This window comes from Cylas formicarius, unplaced genomic scaffold, assembly GCF_029955315.1.
Source record: "Cylas formicarius isolate icCylForm1 unplaced genomic scaffold, icCylForm1.1 PGA_scaffold_7__23_contigs__length_41026272, whole genome shotgun sequence".
Lineage (NCBI taxonomy): Eukaryota > Metazoa > Arthropoda > Insecta > Coleoptera > Brentidae > Cylas > Cylas formicarius.
The window spans coordinates 21,664,909-21,688,024 of NW_026844352.1; the positions used below are offsets into that span (position 1 = coordinate 21,664,909).

Genomic DNA, 23,116 nt, shown 5'->3' on the forward strand with positions numbered 1-23,116 from the left:
GACCAAATTCGTAGGATAAAGTTGCTCTATTAGATTAATTTAAAATTTATTGCATTTAAAGCCCAAATAATCGCAACAAATCGCTCAACTAAATTATGCTGCTATACAAATTACGGAAGGAACGTGTTTGGATGGACCAAGAACGTCACCACAGCAGCATGCATTGACCATACATATTCGGAAATGGTTTTTGAATAATGAAGACATGACAATATTCGTCTGAAAGGCATTTAAGTTCTGTTACGGGACCGAGGATGGCTCGGTTGGTAAGGCGTTGACCTGCAAACTCGAACTTGCTGGAGGTTGCGGGTTCGATTCCAACCGGGAGCCTTGGGTGATGTGTGCGTGAAAAATTGTTATCGGTCAATTTTCCTCGGGGAACGCCGGAAAATGGGTGCATATCCGATGAGATGAACCCAATAAAAAAAAAGGTTCTGAAGCAAGTCATTATACTGTGAGCACAGCTTAGAACATATAGAATTTTGTCTGTTATGCTGTGTCTGTGATTTAAAATATCTAAATTCCTTGAAATAACCTCTATTCTAAAAATTGGATGGGTAAATATCAATAAATTCACTTTTACTTAATTTGTAAAAATTACATACATATTCTTACTAAAGTTACTTTTATAGCAGACCTTGAGAAGAAACAGTACATCAAAGATCCTAGAATTCCGTGCAAGTATGGTGTCAAATGCTATCAGAAAAACATGGTTCATCTTAGTAAATACAAACATCCGCCAAAAACGAATGTAAGTGGTTAAATAAGGGTATCTTTGCGAGGTAACTGTTTGAACTTTAGAAAGAAACACCTGTCACACAGCCAAAAAAAAGAATTAAGCTGGACAGAGAACCTACAGAGGAAGTGAATGAAACTGGAATTAAGGGAGATATAAATACATTATTGGAAAAAAATAAAGAGATTCGACCAAACATACTGATTAAAAATACTGGTATTGATACCAGTATTGATTCCCCAAACACAAGTTCAAATATTGACAGGATATCAACTAGAACTCCTAAAAATATCAATGTTAGAGATTTTATTAAGCAGAAATTTTTAGTAGAAATGCCTGATGACTTTTACCAGTTCTGGGATTTTTGCAAAGGAATAAATGAACTGCATCCAGAGGAGGTGTTAAAAACCTTATCATTAATATTTGTTGGTCCATATGACGTTCTTGCTGGAAAATTTAATGATGTTAATGAAAAATTGAATGAAGATTATTTAATTCATTGGAGATATTATTTTGATCCTCCAGAATTTCAGACTGTTTTGAAATCTGATATTAAAACTGGATACCATATTGGATATTTCAGAGATTCTCCTGAGGAACTGCCCATATTTTTGGCTAGTAACTGTGCAAACGAAGATGGCACTTTTACTGTAATGGGAGATAATATTTTCGCTGCCGTCAAGTAGGTATTTAGTTAGCCGTGCTTGTAGATGCTTATTTACAAGTTACTGTACAATAATTTTTTTAGTTTCCATTTGGAAAATATTCTCAAAACAAGTGATCCTTTCAAGAAGCTTAAACTAACAAAATTTCAAAGTATGTTAAAACAAGCAGCTGAAAAATTGAACTTGTCTCTTTCCAAAAATACAGAAAAGATTAAACGAAGGAACAACAAGATTGTCACCAGAAGCTTTAATAAACTGGGCATCGTTGTACCCTATAATAGAAAGTAAGTGGTATTTTTTTATGGTACAAATAAGTAAAATTATTTCAATCAACAGGACTCAGTTGGGTTATAGGGAGCTTTCATTGGGCAACATGGAACTCCATAAACTCTTAAATAACATTCAAAATGCATTGCCCGAACAAAAAAACAAGTACTTGTCCGATTTGCAAGGAGTAATAACAAATGCTAACATAGCTACTGACGAGTGTGATTTTGGAACAGGCATTCATCTAGCTTTAAGTATTTTGGCTCATGGGGTAGACTGTTTGGATCGGTCTATCATGTTGCTGCTTGCAACTAATTACAGATTGCTGAAGAGAGAGGTTTTTGCTAAAATTGCTGAGGCACATATGAGTAACCGGAAAAAAGGAACTGATTTAAGTATTCTTTAATGACACTTTTCTAAGACATTTTAAATAAATTTTTGTATAATAAAAATTGTTGGTTTTAATATAGCTTAATCCCATATTTTCCCTGTTATTTTATTATTATTTGTATTTAAGTAGCAAGTGCTTAATTAATCAATGTCAAGAACTATACTAATTCTAGATCCATTTTTAAGTACATTTTTGCACAACAGTAAAAATACATTAACTGAGTTGTCTGTGATATGACCGTCAGAATTAAGAAACGTCAAAATATCAGTTTTTTAAATCTACTGGACTATCCCATAGCTCAGATCTCCTTAAGAACCAGAAAAATATGAAACTGACGTATAAAGGCGTACTTTGCGGACACGTAAGGCATAATTTGATATTTTAGAGTGGAAAATGGAAAAAAAAAATTTAGAATCGATCATATCGCTTGATAAGGAACTGAGGACAGTGAATCACTGACATCAAGGATAAGAAGGCAGTTAAGATTTAAATAAAATGTGATATTTTCTTTTCAGTTATATAAAAGAAACTGGAATATATACGGAACCAATGCTTTTAATTAATAATTTTGATATTATAATGTTGTAAACCATAATTCTCGATCATTTTCAAATGCCTGGTTTTGATTATCAGTGAGCAGCATAGATTAAGATAAATTCATTGATCTTTTGCGCCATAATTACTAACCAAAACAGTCGTTCTATGTCGTGTGTGTCGCTTGAACGATTGGATGTTATGTGGGTGATTCCGCAATTAAGTTAAATGGGACATAGGAAAGTAATGTTTTAATGTTTAGGGCGTGTTTGGGCCTAAATACTTCATACAATTAAACATGCACTGGTGGGCTTTTAACTGAACAGTGTTTGCGGCTCCGTTTTATTAACATAGCTGTAGAAAAGGCCGTCATTATGTTTTGATGTGTACGTTGCTAGGTTATGCGCCAAGTTGTTTGTGGAGTGCAGTCTTTGTGAGCCCCATTTTGATGTTGAAATGAGCACGTGGGCGGCAAGGATGCACCGACGCGCTGCCACCTTCAGTAACGTGGTTACTTCATGCGGTCACCCCTCAGGACCTTATCCCCGGAGACTAGAAAAAGTAAAATTTGGACTCCCTCTCGCTGACGTTTGTAAGAATGATATTCCGGGACCACTTCTTGTGAGTTTCTCAGTAATATGCTTGATAATAAATATATATATTGTTTTTATTTTTTACTCCATTTCAATCCAGTTGCTATTTTAGATAGAAAGAATGTGGCTATTTTAGGTGTTGATTTTAAAGCTGAACAAGGAGGCACCATATAGAAAAGATGTGTTTCGCGCACCAGGACATCAGGGTGCTATGAAAAAACTCATCCATTTTCTGCAAACAGGCCGCTTAGTCAATATGGACAATTTTAGTGTTTACACTATAGCAAGTGTTTTAAAGAAATTTTTGAGGAAAGTACCTGGAGGAATATTCGGCAAGGATGTGGAACAAAGGTTTTTCCAAGTAATAGAACTAGCTGACTTACAAGAGCAGCAAGATGAAATACACAGGCAAGTTTATTTTTAGAATTTTTTGAATTCAATAGCTTATAATATTTTTTTTCAGAATAATTACATCACTACCAGTGTATACCCAGAGAATATTGGTTTTGTTGTTTGGAACATTCCGAGTTATTGCCTCTAATAGTGAGAAAGCTGGTACTGGTATGACTAGCGAGGCTTTAGGGGTGAGTGTAGCACCAAGTTTTTTCCATTCATGTGTCACTGATGGGAAAACTGCCAAAATGGAAGATGTCATGAAGTTTAAGGTATTTTTTAATGTTAGTATACTAAGTACTCCAAATTTTGAGTATGAAGTATACCAATAATAAACAAATCAATCAAGAGACTTGCCCATTTTTGTTTTAATAGGTTGCATCGAGGGTTATGAAACACTTGATTGAAGATTTTGCATCGTCCAACTTGTTCGGGAGGGACAATTATGAGTATTATGCCAGGGTGACCGGTAGAGTGTTAAGAGTACAAGGCGAGTGGATCTGTTCATTCCAGTATCCCCCAAGCAAAGGGGTATTTTCTACTGAATATATTGCTCTTGAACGCTATCTTTTAGGTGAGTACTGAGTTATAGGAAGGTTTGGTTTGATCTATAGAAATTTAACTTCACTTGCAACAATTAGCTTGCTAACTATTTATCACATACTTAAAAGTTTGCATTGTAGTGCAGTAAAATTAATTGAATGTTAGCTTGAATAGAAAGTTTCCACACTGTCTTTCAAAAGTTGAGCCCTTAAACCACATTTTTTAAGTAATCTCATTCTAAATCTAAATATTTGCAATAATTTTGAATATATGCTTAAGGTTGAAATTTCTTGAAGGGCATTTGTCCATGGGCAAAGAGTCATGGCTCCTATGCGATTATATTGATAACCGGAAAGGAGACTACCACGAAGTAGATGAAGATTGTGATGATGTTGATGTGTACATTCGTTCAAACAATACCGTTTAGTTTTGTATTTGTTTTGTTTTTTTTTTATTCATGCACCTCTGCAGTATTTCAATGTATATTTCCGCCAACACAGTTCTGTGATATTTTATTCGTATTTCTTATAATGTTAGTTCCCATTTAATAATAAACTTCTAATTTTTTAGGCACTGTTTTATTTTGTGTACGTCTTCATTTGTTTCTTCGGTTCGCATTTTAAACCCCTGTTTTATCAAATTTTGATGCATGATTCAAATTTGTTTAGCGCCTGATTCATGTAGTTTTGCCAATGTGTTACATAAGTGTTAATCAAATTAAATTTGAAAATGTATCTCTTAAAAACCTTACTCAATCTGCTAGGACAAAAGGTGATAAAAAATTCCAGTTCCTATTTGTGAAATAATTTTAGGTATGGGATGCAGGTATAGTATATTTTTTAACCTGTTTTTTAAGGCCTCTTAGAGTGAGTGGAAGCGACGTTAATTGGTTTAGCGTATATCATTGCTTCAGTATGTACTTAAAAGTGTGTCATAATATCATGAGTAATAAGCCCAGCACATATTTGTCAGATTTGTCATTTTGATAAAAGAATCTGTTTTTGTTATTTATCAATCTTATCTTTTTAGAAATATGATTTGCCTAATGCTGTTAATGACGTTTCCACTTTGTTTTTTCACTTAAACAACATTTTTAAACATACTAAATATTTACTTACAACTGAAATATCTTAAGGACACAAACGCATATGCAGCCAATCACTCTCACTCTAAAATAATTTCAGCCCTGTCGCAAGGGGGAGAGGAATGTCAGTCTACTCCCGCCCTACTTGAGACAAGCTTACAGCCCCACGTCAATTCCTCGTCTCTTGGGATGATCGCCGAACACAGTCTTCTGGAATCGTGCACGCGTCTTTCGATATCGCTGGAACAGAATGGACTGTTTCAGAACAACACTTCTCATTCCTCTAGCACAAGTCACTCGTCCAAGTACAGCCATCGATGTTCCGGTCCAAAAATGACCCTCGAAGAGCTCAAAGCTGTTAACGCGTATGCTGAAAGCACCCGTAGTCTTAGTTATTTACCGCAGGTACACGAGAGGCAAACGGCGAGAATGAAAACTAGGTCGCAGTGGTTCCTCGGACCGTCGGTCGATTGCACCAGTTGCGGAGGATCCTTGGATTTGCCTCTAAATAAAGCTGATGTGTCGGCCCTCACCAGTGCCCTGCTAAGAAGATCCTCTTCGGGAACGATAGGTACAAACTTGCTTGTTAAAAACTGACAATCATGCATCTCAATGTCTAAGTTACGCTCCACATCAATTTCATTATTCGTTTACTATTATAAACAACCGTGCTAAAAGTTAATTTTTATAAAAAGGAGTTATCTAAATTCAGTATTGTGAACAAATCAAACTTCACCAATAAGATCAAACTAAAAGTAATTGACAAATTGGCACACTTAGTAATAATTATTTGATTGGTCGTCATTTTGACTATTTTTTTTTTAATTCATGCTTCAAATTAGATGTAAATAAAACTGTAATATTGATAGTCAAATATTAAAAAAATATATACTTTGCAACCGAAAATTCTAATTTTACTATTTTTCTTCTGAAATTCGGATTTTAGTTTCTTCTTTGACGCATTGTATTTTAGAACAATAAAAAATAGTAAAGATATGTTTTAAGTAATCCCTGAAAAGTTGCACTATATGTTGTACATTCCTGATGATATAAGATAATAAAATGGTTAACACAGTCACATGGGACAGCCACCGACCACCACAATTGAATTTTTTGTCATCAGTATTTTAATGTTGATAAAAAAACCTTGTAGTATGTCTCACAAAAGTTGTAAGTCATAAATTTTCACCAATAGGCCCGTGGCATCAATTTTAAGTATGAAGAAATCATCATAAATCCTGTTTTTAATAACTGCGGAAGTGAATCTATCATTATGTTTCTATTAAAATTAGATACTTAGTTACCCGATAAGCCCTGTGAGGTCACGATGCGTGTGGAAAATGTTAAACTAACAATATTATATTAGTTAAAAAGTTTACCGACCGTGTTGCATACTATACTTTTCCTACGACAGTTAGTTTTTGGGTGCATTTTCCCAAAACACGAATACATTCACTGACATGACTGTCGGAATTGACAAACGTCAAAATTCAAAGCGTGGGAAATATCTCCGATAACATCCGATTGCTCCCAAACCCGTGCGGTAAAATCCCGGAAATGTCCGAAGTGACTCGGATTCGTGGGAAACTAAACTGACGTGGTAAAGCGACGCTTCCCGCACGCTAGATCGGTGCGTAATTAGGTATTTTACAGACGGTGACATCATGTTTGGTTAATTTTATTTAATCTATGTCAACTGACAGAAACAACAAAAATTTTGAAAGTAGTCATTATCCTTTCTTTATAAAAGAGTTTATTTGTTGATTTGTTTTGACTCTTTATAAGCTTTTGCAAGATGCCGTGAAAATGTTATCAGCAATCACAGCTAGTAATTTTTAATATCTTAGCTTTTTTTCAATTGGAAAAAGATCAAACTAAAAGAGGAAACCTTCCGCAAATTGATGATGTAACTACACAAGCTTCAGATGCAATGCAAGTTAGCTATACAATAATCGTAAATATGACTATACGTTTAAGTTACGGATCATTGCTAAAATTGCTAAAATATGAATATGTAACCAGCGTGACGTCATTCCAGAAAGGTAATACGCCAACTATAAATCCCATGGAATTGTGGTCATATTATTACTACAGCATATTAGTTTTTCTACTCCTGTATGTAAAATACCTAATTACCCACCGATTTAACGTGCGGGAAGTGTCACTTTACCACGTCAATTTCGTTTCCCACGAATCCGAGCCACTTCGGACATTTCCGGGATTTTACCGCACGGATTTGGGAGCAATCGGATGTTTTCGAAGATATTTCCCAAGCTTTGAATTTTGACGTTTGTCAATTCTGACGGTCATGTCAGTGAATATATTCGTGTTGTTTTGCGAAAATGGACCCAAAAACTAACGGTCGTAGAAAAAGTATAGGCTACAACACGTTCGGTAAACTTTTTAACTCACTCGTTTATTAAAAACTCGTTCTGCCCGTGTCAAATAAACTCGTGAGTCAAATGCGGTTTACCGCACTTGTTGCATAATATACTATAGTGTGTGTGTGTTTTAAACTCGTTGATAATAATGCATCGTTACGTCAGTGCTACTTTTGGCGGGTTTCAAACTTCGAATGTGTCTAAATTTATTCTGGGCTGGTGTATTTCAAAAATATTTTTCAGCTGCGTTGTAAATCTACTAATAAACATTTCTAGAAAATAAAAAAATAGGTGCAAGTAGCTTGTTAGATCATCTATTCCATTAACATTAACATTAAAATTAAAAAATACAAGGGTACAATTTAGCGAATTTTAGTTATTTTTTAGAATAGTTGTTAGGATTTTAGTTAGTTTTGGTTGGTGGTGGATCAACAAGTGCTTTTGCAATTGTACCCGATTGAGGTTATAAATTCGAAAAGTTAAGTTTGAAACATCAGACAACCGTAAACGTAGGAATTTAATGAAAATTTAAAGGTTGGCTAACTTTTTGATGTTGACCTTTGAGAGTTTACTCTAAATTAGTGTTAATGTTTATGGATGCTCGCGTGAGCATAACGATTATGTTTTGTTGATGATCCGGCATTGCACGTTTCAGTTGGAATAGCCGGTTTGTCTTTAAGCGCCGAATCGGTGCAGAAAAGGCCTAGCGTTAAGAGGACCGGTTCGCGAGACAAACGCTACCTTCAGCGATCCGTCAGCAGGAGAAACAAAGAAAACGGTTCGAGATCTAATAGGTAAGTGGTTCGATTCGCTAGGTAGAACGCTGATGCATTAACTTATCGATCTCTTGGTCAGTTTCAAAATGAGAGGCGAAAAGAAAAGTTCGTGTTCTCGATCGGGTAGCGTCAAGCTGAAGTACGAGAACATATCGAGGTCGTGCAGTTTCAAAAGCAAGGCGGAACTATGTTCCTGCCCGGTGGGGTCCGGCGGGAGCGTCGACGGCGGGAAAAACGACGACGCGTCGAAATCGGACGCCGCTAAAACCAAAGAGACCATATGCGTCACCCTTACGTATAAACCGCGTATTTAATCGACATAAGACTTGAACGGCAGTTGCCAACCTGTAATAATCTTTACGCTTATTAATGTTAAGTGTATCGTCGCCTGTAGGTTTCAATTTGAGATAATGGCCATTTCGGATATTACATATTCAATTCGGTTCGTTTGACTAAGTGCAAATTTTACGGAATGACATTGAGAACAGTATTTTTATATTGAGCCCTTTGGCTCGTTTTTAAGTACAGAGTTGCTGTTGTGAACCACAGAATTTTTGAACTCTGCCAGGTTTGAGGGTTTTTGCAGGTTTATTTAAATTATCCTCCTTGGCGTAGAAATGACGCCATCTGATTTTTCTTCAGTATTATTTGCTTTCATTAAATCTATCAACTTTTACTTACGTATTTTAAAGTTAGCGACAGTTTCCGCAGGGATTAATAAGCCACACTTTTAGCTACTTGCTTCAAATGTTGCAGTACAAATCTACATAAAAAAAGTAACTCAAGTTTTACGGCATTGAGCGAATATTTTCGTAGTATGGTCTGTTTCGAAGTATATCGTCGGCAATGTTCAGGCATAATAAGATCACTTTAGCACTATTACGAAATGTGATGATAATAAATAAATACAAATTAACATAATGTTCTTTTATACTGTATCCGGTGTATCAAACCAAGTTTCAACTAGGTAAATTATTCATTCGTTTTCAGTTGGCTTTTTTGTAATTTCTTGTAATATCCTGTGCGATGCAATTGCCACTCGTTTTTTGTCTATTGTGCGGTATTTAAATCCCATTTTACAAATCACTCTGTAGAGGCTGTTAATAATATCGGGGGTTCTTTTAAAGCTTTTTGTTTAACGAATCCACTACTTATTAAATATTCATACACATTTTTCGCAAGTGATTTTGACGTGACGTGACGAAAAAATTAGTGATATGCTTGTATGAAACGGGTTATTCAACACTGCCACCTGCATCTACCTGACTCGCACCCTACTTTTTTACTTTTTGGGGAGAGGCTCCTTCCAAATTCGATATACTTTGAGACACACCATACCTTCGATGTTAAGACTGTATAGGGGTTTGTAGGCAACTTTAGAAGTTGCATGTAAAAAAAATAAAATTCCAGAAAATTTTCCTTTACTTTTATGGTCAGATTTTTAAATTGTTTGCAAAACGATTTAGGTTACGAATTTGATTGGAAATGTATTTACTGCTCCAAATGGCGGATAAATTGCTTGTAGAAATTACACCGCCACCAAATATTTGCAAAATGATAAAGGTAATAAAAATTTAATCATTATTTATGAGCAGTATTTACCAGAACTCGTTATATGTTATTATAGGAAATAAAATCGGCTCTATTCACAGTAAATAATAAAAACCGAATTCCTCATTTATTTTTGTTTTAGTCAGTATTCTTTTTACAAGGTGCCTGGGAAACCGAATTTGGAAAAAACATGTATTTTTACATATGAGTGCCAAGATCGTATGGACTCGACAATTGATTTTTCCTGAGACAGAGTAGAGAATCGAAAATTAACAAAAATTACATTACTATAAATATTTCTAAATATTTGAGGTGTTATTATAAATTTAGCTCAAGACTGACCGATTGACCATTGACCAATATAAAAACGCAATTACTTGGACGAAATTTTAGTTTTTAATAATAATACCATTATTTTTGACAAAATACTTTTGACCCTTTTGATGCTTTTATTATGTTCAACCTTGTGATAAAAATAAAAACTAAAATGTTTGGTCGATCGTATGTGCAAACAGCAGCGACTCTGCATATTTTTCTTTTCTCTGGTGCGCGTCCTATTATGCAAAGTTCACAAGAGCTCATCGTTTGACGGATTTTAACTTTGAAGTTTTCAACGTTTTTAATCTCAAGTCGATATACAAATTCTTTAAGTCTTTATAATTTTTTGAAAAATTAAGGCTGGTGTAAATCATTAAATATTAATGAGTTAAATGATAATGGGCGCAAATTAATTTTTGAAGTTGCTTAATCTACTGGTGACCATAATTTTGAACGGATCAATGCAATGACATAATTTATATCCAAAAGAGACCTAACAAATTATGATAGAATTTATATAAACCTGCTTTCAATAGAAACAAAAAATTATGAATTTGGAACCAATGTGGAGGAGATGAATACGACATAAAAATGTAAAAGATTCCATAATAAACAACTTAACTATCCCCTTACGTGTACATTAAATAAAAACCAAATGGTTTAATTATAATTAAAATGTCAAACAAAACAGGGCAACTGTTACGGTCTGCTTTGGATATAATAACATTGTATCAATTAATGTGTAGATATTTGATTAATATCTGCTTTATTTATTTATCTGTGATGTAACCTGCTTTCCCTGATTCAGACAGAATATCTCGGGTTTTGAATTCTTCATTCGGTTTTATGGTGTCTATCATACAACCCAAGATTTCAACTAAGTAAACATTCCAATTTGGTGTGTGCCGTTATGTAAGTAGTTAAGTCGTTTTTCGATAAAATGTACAATACTATAATTATCCTGCTTTAATTAAATAGCTTCACCATATTGTACACCGATTTGGCAATTCTACCAAAAAAAATGAAAACACCAGGAGGAGACCAATAGAAGCAGCTTTTAAAGTTTTTCAAGTATCTTATATATAATGTATACACAATACTGGTTTGATATGAATTTTTTATATAACTTAAGGTATTTTATATTTTTATTTATTCTAGAACCATTAGCCAAAGATTGTTTTATTGACTGTTTAAATGTGCAGGTACATAGTAATAATACGTGTTAGTCTCGATTATCACCTGGACGAAACAATTTGTTGTTGAAATATTAGCAAAAGCAAAAGTGAAAAATTTGGATCGGCGTTTGCTCGAGATATGTAGCTTGTTTGGAAAACTGTTTCCGCAGTACATTTTTAGTAATTTGCGAGTCTCAATATGAATCTACGGACAAATGAGACAATTGACTTCCAAATTGGGGAAACAAACTCATTATTCGGTTTTATATTTTGAGAGTGTGACACTGTCGAGCTTGCGTGTTCCGATTATTTCGCCTGCCAGTTGAGAATAACGTCAACAAGATTTTTAGATGTGTGTTTTTTTTTTTTTTGTAAAAAATATGTAAAGATATACAGTATATATCACACAGTAATGTGTTGTATTATGCAGTTAGATGGATAATTTTTAAAATTTGGTACAAAATGTTATCATAAGTTGGGCGTACAATTGACTGACGCCGTAGCATACCGCATAAGAAAATACAGTCCATCAACAGTAACGTTCTTCTAGGGAGTTATTATTGTGCATACTGTATTTTGTATGTTATGGGCTTATGAAAGTGCATGTGTGATAGACCTAATAAATAATGCATAATAATTATAAATTTCATATTTATTTTGTATTCTTTTTCAAGTTTTATTAAAGTGTACTGTAATTTTTGACAAAGTTTTATTTACCCAGCTTCGCTCTTACTCATTTTTCAAATGGTGGTTCCTCTAAATAAGTGCAGCGTTCCCTAGTTAGACTGGCCGCAGTTGGGATGTGTGTCGTTTAACAAACTTATTTCATAATATACTATCATACAACACAAATAGGTGACGTTAAACTGGCGGTAATTAATCAACACCACAGGAGGATCATAGTGACGTCAAAGATTCATTCGAAGCGAGTTGCATACCTTATTGGTGGTTTGTTTGGAAAGAACATATTTTATACCTTTTTGATGCTATTGTGTTGACTTTTAATCCATTAAATTTCACTCAACCATTAAATACTTAGAAATTACCGTGCCTTTTTGCCACACATGAAATTATTTTCCACAAAGATTAGCTTTTACAACAATCAAGAATAAACTAACATAGGAAACGACAATTTCTTTATTTATGCACATTCTAGTGCTTCTGCAAAGGTTTATCAGTTATAAAAGAAGTTTTCATTCTTTCATTAGCTAGTTAGCTTTCACTGTACACGTACTAAAGAAATTTGACATATTATTATCATCGGTAGTAAAATTAAAAGTTTCTATTGGAGGATCATATAACTGATAATATCTTGATCAAGTGGGCCGAAATGCGTCGCTCGCTAAGTCATTGTACATATTAATGGCCCAGAGGTAGAGAGACTATGCTCTTTATTCGTTTATCGAGTTAGCTTGAGCTAGCTTAGCGAGTCTAAGGAGAACAAGGCCCTTGAGACTCACCAATAATGGCGATAAATTCTGACGAGAAACAACCGAAGTTAATGTGTGTATTCCCGAAAGTTGACGATTTACGTTTGTGTATTTGACAAACGGAAATACTGACTTGCCTTCGGTGTAGGAACCAAACTAACCAACTATGTCATTTATCTCTACATATCTTAAAGTCACATGTGTTCGTTATTTCCCGCCAATATATACTTTTGTCTGTTTCGCGCTTTTTGCGGTGTTAACAAACAGAAATGTTTTACGCTTGTGATTTGTGATGTCCTTTTATTTTATGTTTTTTATTTAATCGTAACATGTCCGGCTTCTCTTAATTCCTTCCCTGAAAATGGTTTTTGTAAATGTAGAGGCTGATGTAGATCCGAATCCTTGTGGTTCAGACCCCAACAAGAAACACAAACAGGAAGATGACGTCCATGCAGAAAGCGAAGATTTCAGTGTTCCGAAGCGAACTAAACGCACGACTATTAAAAACAACATAACAAATGAAATCACAATCAAGGGACCCAAATTGAAACTTCAAAAGTGTAATGTATGCAAACAAAACTTGGACAATGTTCTTATTTACAATGGACACCCCAATAACTCCAGTGAAGAATTCATTGTCCTTACAAATGATAGGTTATCAGTTTTTAATGAAAATAATTTTTTTGACGATCAAGATAATTTTCCCACGCACAAGGTTTGTTGAGGCATCTCTACTGCTGTTTTTTTTGCATAGTTTTAGTTTTAGATTACCCACTTTAGTGTATATGATGAGAAGGGACACTTGTGTCCATTTGATACAGGTCTGGTTGAAGCTGATGTTTTCCTTAAGTTTTCCGGTTATGTTAAACGAATTGATGAAGACAATGCTAGTCCAGCAAACGGAATTCCAGGCCACGATTTAGGACCTATTATTGAATGGTAAAAATTAAATTTTGTAACAAAAAGCAACACAAAAACATAGTATTTAGGTGGACTGCAGGGTATGATGGAGGTGACCTAGTTCCTATTGGCTTTTCTACCCAGTTTGCCGAATATTATTTAATGGACCCTTCTCCTGAATATGAAACAATTTTCAAATGTGTTAAGCAAAAAATTAAACTGGCAAAGGTTGTCATTGAATTTCTTTTGGACAAGTACATGGAGAATCCTAGTTATGAGGATCTGTTGAGACAAGTTGAATGTTCAGGCAGTTATCTTTCAGCAGAGGATTCCCTTATCCAAAATGCTCAGTTTATTTGTGATCAGGTAATAACTTTTGTGCTCATTTACTCTTAAGAAGGCAGCAAGGTATCACTAACTGCACAAAATTTTGTTTGTTCAGGTCCTAAATATCGATAAATACTATCCAGAAGAAGAACCTCCCCTTATTACCCTTCCGTGCATAAGATCATTGGTGAAGCTGGCTGGTGTGAGTTTCAAGATAGGAAAGAAAATTCTGAGATTAGAAAAGGTATATATGTATATGGGAATCTATGTGTATTTAATGCTCCTAAAAACTTAGGGCGAAAAAGGTGCAAAGAGGACAGTTCTATCCAAAGCAGTGACCACCAAGTTTGTTCGGGAGTTTTTCGAAAAAATATTTCCAGAACAGATGGATGACAAGCAAAGTGAAGGTAAAAAAGCACCAAAAAAACACAGATGTGGGGTATGCGAGGCCTGCCAGTCTCCTGACTGTGGCGAATGCAACTTTTGCAGAGACATGCTGAAGTTTGGAGGGCCTGGTAAGATGAAACAATCCTGCAAGGCCCGAAAGTAATTAAAATGTTTGTTGTCATTCAGATTGAGTATAAAATGGTTTCAGGTGCCCCAATATGGCCATAGCAGACGCAGAACTTTCAGACAACGAGGATGAATTAGATTCCAAGAAAGTCATTAATGCTAAACAAAAATTGTGCTCAAAAAAGATACTCCATAAGGATATTAAATGGGAAGCCAAATGTGAGATCAAATATAGAAATAATGATACTTATTTTTCAGTTATAATTGGTGAGTAAATTTAGATGCCCTATAAAAAGCTACTAATATCTTTGGTATTTGCTTAGATGGGGTACAGGTACAGGTAGGCGATTTTATAACTTTAAAATCAGAAAATCCCAATGAACCCTTATGGATTGCTAAAATTATCCACATGTATGATGCTTTCCCTCAAAGATTTATGTTCCACGGTCTGCTGTTCTGTCGCGGTAGTGACACCATATTGACCGGCACGGCAGATCCGAGAGAACTATTCCTTGTGGATGAATGTGAAGAATTACCACTGGGAAGTATTATCCGTAAAGCAAAAGTGGAGTATTTACCTATGGCAAAAGATTGGTTCGAACTTGGGGGACTTACGGATCTTGAACCTCAGCTCGAAGATGATGGGGAGAATTTTTACTTCTCAAAACGATACGAAAGCGAATTTAGTAGATTTGTGGACATACAAAGCCATGAGCTTAACAATGACACTTGCATCTCTTGTAGGTAAGTAGTTCACTATCCAATTTTAGATAATTTATAATCTTAATGTAATCTCGTCTTTAGTCGTAAAGCATCAGAAAAGCGTTATAATACTGCTGCATACAATGATACTGATGGCACAGTGAAGTGGAAGGATAATACTTATGCTGTTAGCAGTGGAGTGTTGTTGGACCCTGAAGTGTATAATTTTTCAAAATACCTATCCTTAAACCAACCTGTCTCGGTAAATCTACCTTAATTATCTTTTAAAACTTTTAAATTCAACTATTTAAGTTTACAGAAGAGTGATAATGTGGATGAGAGGGTTTATCCTGAATATTACAGAAAGAAGAGTGACTGTATCAAGGGCTCTAATGTCGACACTCCCGAACCATTTGTAATTGGGATTATTGAAGAAATAAAAGCAAAAAAAAGCAATATTGATGTTAAAGTTAGGATTTTTTGGCGGCCCGAATACACTGGGAATATACTTCTGTCTCACTTAAAAGATTTGAACTTCGTTTATTGGTCTGACGAAGGTAAAGGCAGGAAAATATTCTTTGATTTTCTGCTAGCATTGCCTTTTGTAGTAATAACAACATCATTTGAGAACGTTAAAGGCAAATGTTACATCAGCTGTGCCGCAAATGTCCAATCTGCAACTGACTGGTGCATGGAAGGGCCATTAAGGTTTTACTTCGATGAGGGGTTTAATCATAAATCGAAAAAATGTTATGAACTTCCCTCTTCTGCTAAAAGGATTGGAATGAGCAAAGGCAAAGGTAAATAATACCTACCTATCAGTCAGCTCTTTTTTTTTATTGCAAATCATAAAATCGCAACTCATAAGCGAAAGCAAAATTACATATTTTGCTTTTGCTTACATAAACAAATACTAAAAAGAGTTACAGAATTATTAAAGTAGAAATAAAAAAATAATAAAAAGAAAAGCATTTGATCATTTGAAAAAGTGGTTGAATATTATTTTCAACCGCTAATGTGTTGCATATTCTCTGTGTTATATAAATGTATTCCTTAGGAATAAAGTCAAAAAGTAAGATGACAATGGACAATGCCGTGGAAATCCCACCTGCATGGGGTAAATTGGAGCAACCCCTTAGAGCAATGGATATTTTTGCCGGATGTGGAGGTCTGTCAGAAGGTCTACACCAATCTGGTGTATGTGACACAAACTGGGCGGTAAGTATCTCTATTGTGGCTTATTTTGTTCAAACGTAAATATGTACTTTTAAAGCTGTAAATGTTCATTAAACAGCCTTGCTGACTTGCACACAACAAGTGTACTAAGATTTCTTCATAAATTTGTAATTTTTTTTAGTCACAACTTACTTCCTTACTTCATGCCACTTAGAGATGGTTTTCTTTTGTAACTCCAAAAATTTGGTTGAGTTTTGTGGTGGCGTGGTTTAGAAGAAATTAGAAATTTAAATCATAGCTCATCAATATATGCTTCATTTGAATTAAAACTTCTGTAATATAATAATAATTTGGAAACTTATTGAGAAAAAGTACAGTTAAAATAAAAATTAGCTACCATTAAAATTTGGGTCAACTTTAAAGTTAATTTTCCCGCAAACTGCTGACTCCATTTGGATATATTTTTTTTAAATTGTAGATATCTTGAGAAGCCCTGTTATATTTTTATTTAAATTTAAGTTTTATGCTTCTACAGGGAAAAAAATTATATAGGCAATGTTTGACACATTCTGTGAGAATTCCCGTTAACACTATTAGGGAGCTGTCTAAGTCAATGCAGAGCCCATCTTTCTCAGCATTTGTTTTTTTTATTCATATCTTTATCTATCTAAAACCTACTATCATAAAAGAAATTGGGTTTCCAAATAGTTCTCTGCAGCTTTAAGGTAGATTTCAGTTCGGTAAGTTATAAAAATGTTGCTTTTGCAATTATTTATCTCAGATAGAGGGGTTGTAAGTTCATATCTCCATTTTTGCGGTAGATTTTGGTACGATAAAAGTCGGAAGAGTAGATTCTGACTGGGATCTTATCAAAATCGGCAACTATTTCACCCAGAAAGGGGGTTTTACAACAACAACAAAAGCCGAAGATGCCAATTTTGGCTAGTATTTGAACGATATTGACCTGTAGATGTAACTATTTGGAACGAAAAATGATAGTTTAAGCTGGTTTCTGCAGATTCTGGCTAGGATCTTATCGAAATCGGCTACTATTTGACCCAGAAATTGGGTTTCACATCAATATCTAATTGTTTATTGACGTTTTCGCTACAATAAAGTTCGATGATGCCAATTTTGAACGATATTGACATGAAAATGTAACTATTTGGAACGAAAAATGATAGTTTAAACTGATTTGTGCAGATTCTGGCTGGGATCTTATCGAAATCGGCGACTATTTGACCCAGAAAGGGGGTTTCACGTCGTTATCTAATGGTTTATTGACGATTTCGTTACAATAAAGGCCATAAAATGCCTATTTTTACTAGTATTTCAATGATATTGACGTCGATTAATATTGTTTCCATAATGTTTTCTACATCATCCAAGGTCTCAATATCCACCTCATTTAAATAACTTTGAACTACATATTCTTGCAGTGGTCTGACATTGTAAAACTCCTCTTTTAGTCTGAAAAACTTAACATTTGTTTGACATTAAATTTTGTATTACATTTAAAAACTGTGATAAAGGCGTGCATAAAAGCACAAAATGCTATGAAAAATGAGGCAGGCTACACCTTGACTTAGACAGGCACCTAATAGCAATGACGGAAATTCTCCCAGAATGTGGCAAACATTGAACTGTTTTTTCTTAAAACGCTTTGCACATGCAAAACTTAAATTTAAACATCTTTTTCCATACCAGGCATGTTAGTGGTGCGTGACGCGAATTTAATATTTTGGTTCTGTGGGGAGTTATTCCATTTAAAAAAATTACACGTGTTATTTTTCACTTACTTTCCTTTATTCGTTTGTTTAATTTCACGGGAAATCCAGATGCTTCATTATGTCAAGTTCACTCACATAATTTTCCAAAATAGTAATAGTAGTAATGAAAAAGTAATTCGTTTCAGATTGAATTCGATTTGGCTGCAGCCCAAGCGTTTCGTTTGAACTACCCCAATGCCAAGGTATTCTCAGACGATTGCAACATTATCTTGAAGGAGGTATTGAGCGGCGGAGGCCAAGAAAAGCTCTATCCTCAGAAGGGACAGGTAGAGATGTTGGTAGGCGGTCCGCCCTGCCAAGGATTCTCTGGCATGAATCGGTTCAGTGCCGGTCAATACTCGCATTTCAAAAACTCCCTGGTGGCCACCTACCTGAGCTATTGCGAATATTACAGACCAAAGTATTTCGTACTGGAGAATGTTAAGAATTTCGTGTCCTTCAAACGCAGCATGGTCCTAAAACTGACCATTTCGTGCCTGATAAAAATGGGTTACCAAGTGACGTGGGGGGTGTTGCAAGCCGGCCATTACGGCGTACCACAGACACGACGCAGGGTTTTTCTAATGGCCGCCGCCCCCGGCCACGTGCTTCCTAGATATCCGGAACCCCAGCACGTGTTCAACAAAAGGGGCACCCAGCTCTCGTTCGTTGTCGACGATTGTCGATATTCAAACGGTAGTGACGAAAAAAATTCACCTGGAGCCCAATTCAACTACTGCTGATTTCAGGGTGCGAGTGGACCGAGTCAGCGCCTTATAGAACTATATGCGTGAAGGATGCAATGTCAGATTTGCCGCCTATTGCAAACGGGTGTAACAAAATTCAAATGCCTTATGACGGAGAAGCAGTGTCCCATTTTCAACGATTGATGAGGGGCAAAGAGGAAACTGACCTAGTGAGTCCATGCGACAAGTGCTATAAATTATTCTATCCTATTCATTTTATAATTTTTTATTTTATTTTTTATATTTTTTGCTGAATGTTGATTTTTGGTGCCGAAAAGCTCTGAACAAATAGCGAATAATAATGTTCTCATTTTTTGAAAGCGCAGTTTTTCTAATTTGTTTCTCAACATCAAATTCAAAAACACTCTTCATGTTCAAGAACAAAGTTTGCCAACATCTGCCTTAAAGCAACTGTGATTTCAACTTTAAATACTAAGATACAGGTAGGTCAACTAAATGTGCGTCTACCTGCCACTCTCGGGGCCCTTGACAATTACCTAATACAAAGGAACCCGCTGTAAAATTGCAATACTATAGATATCCCTTAAATAGAAGTCACCCAAGGAAAATTTCTATCCATTTTTCACTTTTATGTATAGTTTTGTTCTTAAAATTACAAGTTTTCTGATCTGTTTTTGTATTATTCACACAGTTAGTTAGAAACAGGCTTTTGTAATGATTTCCTTGATGTTTAAGGTTATATCTAATAAATACAAATAGTAGCTTAATTGTCAACAACAACAAACGTCAACGTAACACTCTATATTTAGTCTAATTTTATAAAAAATGGGAACAAAGTAAATATTACATTAAACAAGAGCAGTAGTAACTTGTTATAAAAATTAATAGTTTTGGTTAGTTGCGGTTATTATAGCTCGCAGATTTTCGGAATGAAAATCCACCGTAATACATTATTCTACATAATTATTGTGACACCAGCCCTTAATAGCGTTTGCGGTGAGCATGGGACAATTATGGTATCGATAAATAACAGAATTATTGGGATAAATAGATCCAACAGAAGGCAGCATAATATGCTCCAAAACATTAAGATAATTTTCTAAAGATCCGCTTAATCAGTTAATGACTTCGTTAATGATATCGACACTTTCGGTTTTAGTCATTCACAGTTTACCACATAATAATAATAATAATAATAATAATAATAATAATAATAATAATAATTAATAATAATAATAATAATAATAATAATAATGATAATAATAATAAATACATTTATTGCTTTGGCAACTGTATATATTATTACACTATGAAATATTAGATGGTACCACTTTTAAGTCAAACAAAAGGCCTGATGAAACGCAGACATCCAACAAAGCCAGATGCTGTTAAAGCTTCAATTTAATGCAAACCAAATTACCCTAAAAACAAGAAAAAGAAAACAAAATTAAATATGTTACGCAGAGTTTAGAATACATTAATCATTTAATGTAGTTTCCAATAAAGAGAGGAGTCGCAGGACAAAGGAGAAAGGAGGGAGTAAGTGTAAATGGCAGAGTGATTTTCCGATACAGAAATTATTGAGATTGAGAAGATATTTTTTATACCGGTTTTTAAAAGTGTTGGTTGAATTTGTTAAATCGAAAAGGCTTAAATTATTAGTAATATATTGTTAAATAAAATTTTGTTACAATGTGCATTATGTACATGCTATTATTTTAATGGACACATTCTCCCTATACTTTAGAGATCTTAGGATGAAATTGTCTTCTATGTCTGTTTTATATGTGAGATAACTTTGTCTCTTGAGAAATATAGAAATCATATTTTACACTTTTACATAAAAAAATAATTATTAAGTTGATGCCATAATCTTGAAATCTTGATATCATAAATAACATATAATATAAATATAAAATAAAATGTTGTATATCACTCGTGCGCTGAAACTCATTACAGTATGATCCCGCCTAGTAATATGGTTAATTAAAAGAAAATTCAATCTTCAAAACTTGTCATTTTCTACATCTTGAACTAATCAAAAGCAAAATTTTAAGGTTCCTAAAACAAATCTAAAACTCTTTGCTTTTTTTTTTTGCTAAAGTGCAAAAATATATATATTATTTGCAGGTGTGCGATCATATTTGCAAGGAAATGTCGCCCCTAGTTGAAGCGCGGATATCACATATTCCTACGGGACCAGGTAGCGACTGGCGGGACCTGCCCAATATCTTTGTTAAACTGAGTGATGGGACCACAACAAATATTTTAATTTATTCACATAGGTAAGTAAATAAATCTACTTTACTCGTGGTCTGGATGATTAAAACTCCTTCTTCTGCGGTTTGTTTGTTTTACGTTGTACTATCTTTGTAAATAGTTTTGGAATTCTTTACAAAAAGTAAAGTTCATTTGGTTAAGATTTCTCAACCCTTGTTTGAATTCTTTTATGTATATAGTGCTTTAATAGTATTGAAAGGGAGTTTATTACATACTTTCATAATTGGATGATTATAATTAACAAATTTATTTATTATAATTTACAAATTTCAAGGAAAATCAAAATGAAGACTAATTGAGATTTTCTAGAGGCTGTCTATACATGTGCAACTTCCATTGCCTATTTTGGTGAGTGGATAACTAAATATATGTTATTTACTGCAATAAAAAATATTTCCCAATTAAGAATATGGTTCAATCCACAAGTAATTATTTGATTGGAAAGGCATAATTTCATAATATCAAAGATCGGAAAATATTTCCCAATCTTTCATTCTACACATTAAAATGTTTGATCACATACAACTGTTTCAATCTATCTTGGCAATTTTTGAATTGCATACCCATTCTCGGATAATGGTTAGTTTCACCATTTTCAACTTTAGGTGTTACATAACTCTCCTTAAACTAAATAAGCGTAGCTCGAAAAGTGCAGTGCGGACTTACTTATATCAGTTTTTATTAATTTAATTAGTTTAGTAGAAATACCAGAGGTAGAGGTAGGTTGAAAGAACATTGAACCTTGAATATTGATAAGAAAATGGTTATAGCTATCATTCTGTTTCGTGTCTGTTTATGTTAATTTTTTTAAAGGAAGATTCTTGATTTTCATTTGTTACCTCATTAATTAGTTCCCATGTTTATTTCTATAATTTGCTTTGCCTTTATTTCATTTATAGTGATCATTTTTTTTGTATTCTTTTCAAAAAACTCCTGTAGTTTTTATATTAATGTTTAAAATTTTTATTAGTTTCTTATTTAAGACATTTTTACATTTTTACATTTGTAAAAGGTGAAGGGGTTGCAGTATTAAGTTTTTCATGTAACATTTGCAAAGACTTTTGGGTCCTGTAAATTATATATATTTTACCTTTAATTCTTTGAATAAAAAAATCTTCATCAAGTGTCGTCATTTGTTTATCTAGATTCAAATTATATTATTAAAAAATTATCTATTTTAATTTAGACAAATTGAATTTGTATTATTTTTTTAAAATGACAAGTAAATAAATATAAATTAAACATGAATACAGATTTAATTTTCCAGATTGAAAAAGCAAAAAGGCACGGATCAATGCAAAGGAGTGTGCCAGTGCGCGACTGGAGGACCTTGCGATCCTTCAGATAAGCAAGTAAACACCCTGATTCCCTGGTGTCTTCCTCACACAGGCGACCGTCATAATAACTGGGCCGGCTTGTACGGTAGATTAGAATGGGACGGATTTTTCGGCACCACCATCACCAATCCCGAACCAATGGGTAAACAGGGGCGGGTTCTCCACCCCGAGCAAAACAGGGTAGTAAGTGTACGGGAATGCGCCAGATCCCAAGGCTTTCCGGATAAGTACAAATTTCATGGAAATATTTTGGATAAACACAGACAAGTCGGCAACGCAGTGCCGCCGCCAATGGCAGCTGCTATCGGCAGAGAAATTAAGAAGGCTTACTTGGAAACCATCGGAAATAAACATTGAATTGTTCTTTTATTGTGTGACCCTTAGTTAAGAATAAATATAATAAATATAATAAATATAATTTCAGTGCTTATTATTTGATATGGAACCATTCCTATCCACGGTTTGAAAAATACTATTACAAGCTCTAGATTTCGCCAAACTTAAACCCGCAGATAATTTTTTGATAATTTGTCGACGTTTTGACATCTGGACCTTTCGTACTTCTTGA

General features: G+C 34.3%; 3 protein-coding genes across 6 annotated transcripts; all 3 read left to right on the plus strand.

The window, feature by feature from the left end:
* The first annotated feature begins 441 nt into the window (after nt 1-441).
* On the plus strand, nt 442-2,085 carry LOC132705005 (histone PARylation factor 1). Of its 2 annotated transcripts, none has more exons than XM_060675398.1 (5): nt 442-557; nt 633-751; nt 802-1,418; nt 1,485-1,685; nt 1,738-2,085. In XM_060675398.1, the coding sequence occupies exons 1-5, from the start codon at nt 554-556 to the stop codon at nt 2,072-2,074; spliced, it is 1,278 nt and encodes a 425-aa protein (XP_060531381.1). In that variant the 5' UTR covers nt 442-553; the 3' UTR covers nt 2,075-2,085. The 2 variants fall into 2 exon arrangements, with proteins under 2 accessions (XP_060531381.1, XP_060531382.1); XM_060675399.1 differs by having other exon boundaries at nt 498-557; nt 636-751.
* A 699-nt stretch (nt 2,086-2,784) lies between these two features.
* LOC132704551 (uncharacterized) lies at nt 2,785-12,026 on the plus strand. Of its 2 annotated transcripts, none has more exons than XM_060674607.1 (7): nt 2,785-3,214; nt 3,323-3,594; nt 3,650-3,863; nt 3,955-4,153; nt 5,307-5,777; nt 8,243-8,381; nt 8,443-12,026. In XM_060674607.1, exons 1-7 carry the CDS (start codon nt 3,050-3,052, stop codon nt 8,675-8,677), a joined length of 1,695 nt encoding a protein of 564 aa, XP_060530590.1. In that variant the 5' UTR covers nt 2,785-3,049; the 3' UTR covers nt 8,678-12,026. The 2 variants fall into 2 exon arrangements, with proteins under 2 accessions (XP_060530590.1, XP_060530591.1); XM_060674608.1 differs by having other exon boundaries at nt 3,650-3,851.
* Nucleotides 12,027-13,048: 1,022 nt separating this feature from the next.
* LOC132704550 (DNA (cytosine-5)-methyltransferase PliMCI-like) lies at nt 13,049-22,922 on the plus strand. Of its 2 annotated transcripts, XM_060674605.1 has the most exons (15): nt 13,049-13,552; nt 13,604-13,776; nt 13,827-14,103; nt 14,180-14,308; nt 14,360-14,610; nt 14,660-14,844; nt 14,901-15,321; nt 15,382-15,541; nt 15,599-15,836; nt 15,888-16,079; nt 16,337-16,497; nt 18,371-18,920; nt 18,974-19,140; nt 21,062-21,216; nt 22,479-22,922. In XM_060674605.1, the coding sequence occupies exons 1-15, from the start codon at nt 13,199-13,201 to the stop codon at nt 22,903-22,905; spliced, it is 3,840 nt and encodes a 1,279-aa protein (XP_060530588.1). In that variant the 5' UTR covers nt 13,049-13,198; the 3' UTR covers nt 22,906-22,922. The 2 variants fall into 2 exon arrangements, with proteins under 2 accessions (XP_060530588.1, XP_060530589.1); XM_060674606.1 differs by lacking the exon at nt 13,049-13,552 and having other exon boundaries at nt 13,720-13,776; nt 13,838-14,103.
* Nucleotides 22,923-23,116: the final 194 nt, after the last annotated feature.